Source organism: Austrofundulus limnaeus, unplaced genomic scaffold, assembly GCF_001266775.1.
Source record: "Austrofundulus limnaeus strain Quisiro unplaced genomic scaffold, Austrofundulus_limnaeus-1.0 Scaffold168, whole genome shotgun sequence".
NCBI classification, from domain to species: domain Eukaryota; kingdom Metazoa; phylum Chordata; class Actinopteri; order Cyprinodontiformes; family Rivulidae; genus Austrofundulus; species Austrofundulus limnaeus.
Genome location: NW_013952570.1, coordinates 1,056,797 through 1,065,577, shown reverse-complemented (window position 1 = coordinate 1,065,577; position 8,781 = coordinate 1,056,797). Strand labels below are relative to the sequence as shown.

The window sequence follows — 8,781 nt, the reverse complement described above, 5'->3', positions numbered from 1 at the left end:
CTTGTGTTTTTATTCATATAATAATTTTAAGAAATGTTTGTATGTTTATTCTGGTCATATATCTAAAATAAATTACTTTATTTGAGAAATCTGAAAAGATCACAAGTTCTTTTCTCATTCATGATCAGAGGGGTGTTTCATTATTTCTGATTTCATTTTTTGCAAGGTCTTGCTGGATTACATTTATGAAAAATAGGCTGGTCCTAATTTCACGAAGTAATTCCTACAGTATTAATCAGAGGACAAAGTAATATTTAATAGTTTGTGTTAAATTGTAGCATGATTCAACAGTGCTAAACTCTGTATATATGCTAACAAGCTAATATCTGCTAATCAGTTCAATAAATAACAGTGATTAAATCAACTTTATAAGATTATTTTAATTTTAAACTGTTACATTATGTTCTGCTCAGATCACATTGAGCTAAATAAGATCAAATCTGCTGAYTTGCGTTGTAAAATGAGACGCTTTCCTGTTTATCTTCAGTTAATAAATCCATAACACAAACAGCTTTTCTGACATTATTTAAAACATTAGATAGATTATATAAACTGTAAAATATTAATAATAATTGGGTTGATATTATTATTAATAGTTTTATTGATTTCTACATTATCAGTCCTTTTTTCTGCTCTGTTGTAAACATGTACAGTAATGGGAAATCCAGACTCTTGACCGTTTTGCGTTAGCCGTTAGCTTCACCAGACATGGTCACACGGTCATGTGCTTTCTGTGCACTCCAGCTGTTCTATATAAACTCCTTGGCAAATCATTACTGATTAAATGTTAATGTGAAAATATTAAAGTCAAATAAGAGTTAAGGGTTAACAATTTAACCAATGAAATTGTTTAACAGTTAAATTGTGTTATAAAACAATTGAATTATGCTGATTGTTTTCTTTTCTTTGAACAGATCGTGAGGACCAATCAATCCTTTGCACGTGAGTACTACAACTCTTACTTTAGCTTTCTTTTGTTTCTTCTCCACTGAAGTCTTCTTAGGACAAACTGTTGTTGACTCTATAATTGAAACTGTCTGAAAATGAAGGGTATACTGTATATAGTTTCACTTTTAAAAAAAACCTGAACATAACGTACTTATATTAAAAGCATTTGATAAAAATCAAGCCTCTAGCTTTTCCTCCTCCTTCTTTCAAATGTGGTTTTTCCATTTCTTTTATCTTAGTAAAGTCTTTTTTCCCCATTTCACTCTATGTTTCTGTCATCACCATTCAGTTGCTTAACTCCCATCGTCCGACTGCATTTTATTTAAAGACTAGTTACAAATAGCTTTTTGCGGATGCTGGCCTCCACAGCAGCTCTGCCATATACTGAGGGAGTTATGAGTGTGGTTTGGTGGCCTGCCCTCATCCTTTGCGTCAGAGAGCAATTAAGTACCACTTTCTTTTAGCGTGCCATGGATTTAAGATTGGTGTGAAAGACTCACTGAAATTTTCACCCCGTTGGTGATAGTGAAACAGCTTCTCTGCTTCACAAAAATATGTTTAAAAAAAGATGAAACATGAATCAAAAGTATAACCTGGTTAATGACAAACAGATGTCCTGGAGAATAGATTTTAGAAAAAAAATGTTTGAAAGTCTTATGGCATTATAAAAAGACTTGTATAAGTAAAGAAACTACATATAGATGAACAACTCTATTAATTGTCTAAAACTGATACAATCATGTCCATTTATTGCAAGGATGGTTAACTTAAATGATAGAAGGGGCCACAACATTTTGTTGACAAGACCAGAGGGCCACATAGCACTGCACACATACCCAAATAGAATAAAAACTAAAAAAAAATTGTGTATGTGTCTGTTAAACCAACATACAGTGTAGTAACAACATATTTCATGCTCAAATGCCTGTATAACAGTTGCACATTTGTTTATCAAATATGAAAACAAAACACTTGAAGCAAACAAAAAACAAACACTTGATCGAGCTGAAGAGCAGCAGCATAAGACGCCTCGAGTGCAGACTGCTTGTTGTGATACTGATAAGAAGTTGGTGTTGTTTATGTATTTGTGACTTCAGTAAACTTCTCATATTTTGCATTGTGCAGCATGTTGTAGTGGCGACTTAAATTAAAATCCTTCATGGCGGCCAGTTGACCATTCCTTATTTATTGGGTGCTGCCGTATTGTGTTTTTGGAGCCAAAGTCTTCACATGAGGGATGTAGGGCTTTACCATCAATACAGAAATCTCACTTACACACCTTCCAAACTCACCAATAAAGTGTTCACATTGTCAATCAATTTAATATTTTCTTTAAGCCTCAGTTACATAATAATAACTAAATAAAAATGTCCCTTATTTTTGCCTAAATGGGCAAGAGTTACAAATTGTCCTGCAGCCAGCCTATTAGGGGGCACTTGTCCTTTGTGGCTTCAACTTCTGCATTCAGTCCTGTTTCTAGTTATATACAGTAAGCTGATGGATGGGATCCTCTAGTGCTCATTTACAGCCTGACCCAGTTCGAGAGTCTTACTAGGGCGGGTGTAAAGAGCATGGTGAGGGACGCTTGGGCGTGTCTCAAGAACACGGAAAATAATAGGAAAAACCTTTTTTGGGGGAGCCTTAAAGAGTGGGGCAACTTCATGATAGATTTCACTCTGAAGGAGATTTTCCAAAACTTACTGCGGTCCAGACTCGTTCATACAGTAGGCTGTGTAGGTTTTGGAAATCCGAGAAAGAAGGGGGCCTAAACAGTGACGTCAAGCATTCCTGTGGAGTCCTGGCCTCAGAATGAATATTAATGACCTGCTACCACTGTATGTTGAAGACCAGGAGAATTTACGTTTACAAAATGAGAATGCACTTCTCTGTTAGAAGAGTTGGATTTTATTAGAAAAAAAATCACATTTTGATTGTGTCCTGTTAATTTACAACAACCTGGTTATCTTTAAAGAGGAAAACTGTAAAGGAAAATAAAAAGAGGGTTTGGAATCATATTTGATGCTTTATTTTGTGTAGTTACTTGGCCTTATGTTTTAAATATAGAAAAGTTTATTAGGTGTTTGTTTATAGCTTGGACTGTGATTTTAGAGAAAACTATTACATCATTATTGGCTCACAACAAACTTCAATAAAGTAGGGCATGTAACTAAGCTTTTATTCATGTTCATCATAAAAATGTGAACTATTATAAGAAAACATTAAGAAGCTGAGGCTTTTAACACTGACATGATGCAATCTCTGTATTTTAATTGCCTGTCAAAGATTTTATTGCTCAAAATGGTCAGAAAGTAATTCCAACTCTGTCATTATAGTAGGTATTGTTTTTGTTGTGATTGGCTCTTTGCCAAGGTTTGAGGAAATCAGTGAACAGTTTCCTTTAGATGTATTCCAACTGTGCTGTAATACTATGAGGTAATTATCTCAAAAGTTATATTTGTGCCTATTTGACCTATATTTTTATGCTTGTATTGTGCATTCGAGGACTCGCCTCTGATTCTAGTGCAGCATGTGAAACAACAGTGCACTAAGTGCAGTAGAGCTAATGACCAGCTACAGTAAAGCCACAGGTATGTAGCTCAATGTAGTTTTGCTGGCCTGGTTTTGCTGTTGGCCCGTGTTTTCTGGGCACCAGAACCTGACTGTGGGAGCTGTGGAAGGCCCTGCCTCACACAGCTATCATTAAAGAAAACCTTAAAGCGGGGCCTGGAAATTTTGGAAACACAACAGACCACAGCATTCTCCAGTAAAACCCTCTGACAAACAATGGATAGATACAAAAACAACATGTAGCTTAATGGCAATTATCTACTATCTACTCTCCATCCATCCAATYACTTTTACCCAAATTAGGGTAATTAAGTGTGATCTTGGTTATGGTTTTGCAGTGTGTTGTCCATTAAAATTTGGACAATTTATACAGCCTATGTCTTGTACTGTGGTTATGCTTCGTGAATAAAGGATTATTCTTTCTGAGAACAGACGTTTTAATGTAGATTATCTCAGGTTTAGTATTTACTTTTCACTGACCTGTTTTTTTTTGTTTTGTTTTGTTTTTTGTTTCTTTCTTACCACGTTGTTGAATTTTTGTTTTCAGAGGTGAATCAGGGGCTGGCAAGACTGAGAACACAAAGAAGGTCATCCAGTATCTGGCCCATGTTGCGTCTTCGCATAAAGGACGCAAGGACCACAACATTCCTGTGAGACCCGCTGCTTACAATTCACCTACTGTCTCTGTCGCCTTTTTTTCAGCTCTCATTTTCTGTCTTTAAAAAGTAATCATATATAAATTATTTTGCTCCATTACTCATTATTAAATTCAATGCACAGTGTTTTTTTGTGACTGACATAGTTGCATTATTAATGCTGTGAAAATGCCATAAATGCCTAGTGAAAACACTTTCATATTTGTGTGTTTTAATAGTAACTAAAATAATAAACCAGAAGAGGGCTTAGCTTAGCATAGCTAATACGAAATACTAATCTAATAATTTTAAGGCAATTATAAGGCAAGTGTTATTGCTGCTACTGCTTAAAAAATGTATATATTATTGCTGTGATTTTTTAATGTATCATGAAAAATTAGGTGTCAGCTGTGTTTAGATGTTTCATCCCCTCAAAAGGAACCCTTCTGTTAAAAACATTTCTGGTGAAAAACACAGATGGTTATGACTTCTCTACCAGAAGTGCACCACCCTTTACTGCTTCTAAGCTAAAAATATTTTAAAGCAAAAGTTTACAGCTAGCTACAAGAATTAGCACATGTTTCAGTCTAATGAACAACATAGTATAATATAATATAGTATAATATATAGTATAGTATAACTTCATCAGCTTCTTAATGTTATTTTACAAAAAGCAGGACAGTAAAAAAATAAGCAATAATCTGTGTAATAAGCACATTTAATTTGAGATTATTACTAAATTAGGATATTGTTTATTTTGTGTTTTTATTTAGATCTTCCATCTTTGTGTATATCTGTTGAAAACAATACGAATATTTCTGAAATCAACCTTTTAGGCCTCTAGTGCTTTTGCTGACAAAGATAAATGTATTCATAGTACTTATATTCAAATTAAGTTCCAAGTGTTTATCTTTAAAATTTGTGATCTATCACATCAAACTGAGGATTAAGTCCCAAAGTTACGTGGAGAAATAAGCAGCTGTAGTGCATTTATTAAAACATTTGCAAGAATTGCATTTTGTCAAAATATAATGAGCTTATCAATGGATCATTTGAACAAACTGTTTAAAATATATTGTTAAAGAATTTATTTGCAGCCCTTTTTTTAGCAGTAGCTACAAAAAACATGATTTTGAACAGAAAAGCCTTAAATGTTTGCAAAATTCCCAGCTTCTAACTTTTAATATCCAAATGGCTTTTGAGGTTTTCTCTTGACAATGAAATCAAATATTTTTTCATAATATAAAATCAGTCATATAATTTTTCTTGTAATTGAACCTGAAGCATAAATCTTAGTTTTGTTAGCTGTTATTCAACTGTAATAATCAGCCTCTTATCAAAGGGATGTCAGTTTAATCTGTCTGGTCAGTGTTAATTTGTCAGTGTATCCAATATGTACTGGTTTTGTATTTCCTGTTGCTTGTGTCCAACATCAGTGCTTCACATTCTAATACTTTCATTTGTTTATCTATAACAAACAGCCCGAATCTCCCAATGTATTCAAGCTACAGGCAAGTGTACCTCCCACTTAAGTGTGTGGTCCGGTTCTGATGTTTGTGTTCATTTGCATGCCCTTCTCTTTGAATCACTGCTGCCTCCATAATGATGCTGACTGACTAATCTAAACGATGAGGTTATGAGGTATGTGTTTGTGCTGGCTCAATCTACTCATTCGATTATTTGAAACCCAGTAAATCTGCCGTTAAACCAGCTCATGCTAAAATCACTTGAAACCTTTATCCAGTTGGTTCTGGTTTATTAAAACAGTTGTAAATTGAGGTGTTTCATCAGAAACACATGTCAAATACCTGCAATAAAAGCTGTTCATTAAGTCCTAATGGAACCCGAGGCTGTGCAGCCCCGTGTTATTAGATCACAGCCACACTAAACATCTCTCCTTCAGCTTCATTTTAAAACTTCTAAGTGAATAAAAAAGTTTTTATTGCAAATTAAGAATAAAAATGACGTTTCTGCATGTTTTTTAAATGAGCTATAAGCTTTAGATGCATGTCTRTAGTTTAAAGTGCATTTCAACTTTTACTGTGCGTTGCACACAGGAGTGTTTTTAAGACATGAAAACACAATTTTTTGTTTAAATAAAACTACTTAGACTCTATTGACTTGGTTCAATTTTCCGTTCCTCTCTTCAATCTTGCCTCTTCTCTGCTACATTTATCCAGTTGYAATTTTTCCCCTAAATCAGTACCTGATGTTTCTCTGTCAGCTGCAGACCTAATAACTGCAGAACCAGAAGAAGTTCTTTATGAGTTCTGCAAACAAAATCACTGAGCACAGACGGTTTGAGTAAATTTCTGGTTGTTATTATTATTATCTTGTACCTGAGTTAGTTAACTGCCTGGACTGCACCATCCACACTGACCTGCTTAACGCTGCCTCCCTTCTGCTTTGCATTACAGCTGCCTCTGTCCACAAGCCAGAGGAATGTAGGGTCAGGGATTGAAGGAGGGTAAGGAAATTGTTCAGGAGAGGCAATTGAAAGGAGGTAAAAATGAGGACGAAGAAGAAGTGAAAGGAAAATAAAGCAGCCTAAATATTAAAATACTGTCAGTGAGATAGTCGATTTATACAAGAACTTGTGCACATCTGAAATAAAACTAGAAAATACAACAGGAGAACGAATCCAGCTGCAGGTAATGAAAACATTTCTTAAAACATAAAGAAATAGGTAATTTATTTATTTATTTATTTATTTATTTATTTATTTATTTATTTATTCATTCATTCTGTTGTCCATAGACATATACCTCAGTACTCATTATTGAAGTAATCTACAGTTGAATTACGTAAACCACTAATTATATAGAATCAAATGAAATCCCATTGGGACAACACAAACACAAATTCTGTAACATCAAAGCGAAATCATTTATATGAAATCTGTTTTATACAGTAGTTCAGTCACTGTAAGGTTCTAAAGTCAAACCTGTACACAGTCAAGTGTTATTGCATTTTTTACTAAGATTATTAGTTAAACTGGAAGCATCCAATACGTAACCCATGCTAGCAAAATGTGACAGAATGAACAAAGCTGCAGTGTAAAATGCAAAAAAATATTGATTTTTGTCAATATTAAGATTTGCCTAAAAATTAGTCCTTAAAGACACCATCCAAGCAATCCCAACTAAAATAGCATATGTTCTTCCTAATCGTCGAAGTTTTCTAACAGGTAAATCTTCAGAAACAATCCTTGTAGTCATAAACCTTTTAAGTTGATTTTAGAATGGACCAAAACATCCTTGTATAGTGTTTGGAATCATGGTGATGGTTGAGCAGTCCCCTTTTTAAATACAAGATTGGAACTCCAAGTAACGTCACTCAAACCAATCAAAATCGAATTTTCAATTTGCCACTCCTGTACACAATTCTAGCTTGTTGCTTGTTGGTGATAAATTGTTAAAACTGAACAAACTAGGTATCATTTTGAAGTTTTTGAGATGGAAATTTTGAAAATGATATGAACTCAGTATTGGAAAAATCCTTAGTGTGACTCATTGCCTGCAGGGTTACATTTATTTATTCAGTACCAGATTAAAAAAGGATAAATATAGGTTATATGATTGGATGGTGCATGAGGTTGTTTTTTTAATGTACAGCACAGGTTACATGAGCACAACCTGAGGAAAGTGACAGCCAGAAGAAACCGAACGTGTAGCAACAATTATCTCACTTTATTGCCTTTGCAGTTCAAGATCTCTCCAACTGTTTGGTTGTCTTGGCCCCTAAAATGGTCAAATTCTTTTGACAGAAATCACATTGTACTGCAGTTGACTGAAGCAAAAGCCAACAGAAGTATGACGAATTGCTCACTGTCTGAAAGATTGGCTTAACGCAATTACTTGGCTTCTTTTTTTTAATCTCCTGTTATGATTAATAGATTTCGCCTCGCCTGCTTAAGTATGTTTTGGAGGAAACAAATAAAAACATTGAGAAAAAATAGCTGTTATTCAGATTCCTTTGCGTAAGTACCAAGAATTAAAAACATTTTAACAGTGTTTTTCCTCTCTGTCTTTCATCACAGGGGGAGCTGGAACGGCAGCTCCTGCAGGCCAACCCCATCCTCGAATCTTTTGGCAACGCCAAGACAGTGAAAAATGACAACTCGTCTCGCTTTGTGAGTTTACATTCTCTGTTTCAGTCATCCCGCTCTTGATTTAAACATATACACCAACACTATCGGGGCAGGAAAAAACATTTTTTTTCACCACAAGAAGATTAGTTTGTGCGTGAGTTAGGAATTTTTGTTACTGCTCCAGTTCAGTTGATGAACCTTAAATCTTACAATGTGCCCTGTTGCAGAATTGGATTTTACTTTCAAATGATACCTTTTTCGTTTTATTGTAAATTCAACGGTTTGGTTTAGAATCTAAAAACTGATTTTAAAAAGTGATTTGCATCGCAGTGAAATAATGATGAATATGAAGCCACAGCTACCTGCCGAGCTTAGCAGAAAGACTGAAACAAAGATTTAAACTTAGCACAAAAAGTAATCATATTTTTGTTGTAACAATGGGCCTCATGCAAGAACCGTTCGTACACACAGATTTGTTCTTAAATTGTGCGTACGAGTGATTTAGGAGAATTTGTGGCATTCACCAATGTTTTCGTATTC

General features: G+C 34.6%; 1 protein-coding gene across 1 annotated transcript in view; it reads left to right on the top strand.

The window, feature by feature from the left end:
- LOC106523885 (myosin-10) overlaps positions 1-8,781 on the top strand; it is a gene marked incomplete in the record, with an annotated part of 84,879 nt that overhangs the window by 40,659 nt on the left and 35,439 nt on the right. Inside the window, 4 exon segments of the mRNA XM_014017461.1 lie at positions 915-942; positions 4,064-4,166; positions 5,633-5,662; positions 8,191-8,283. Coding sequence (XP_013872915.1) covers positions 915-942; positions 4,064-4,166; positions 5,633-5,662; positions 8,191-8,283 — 254 coding nt within the window.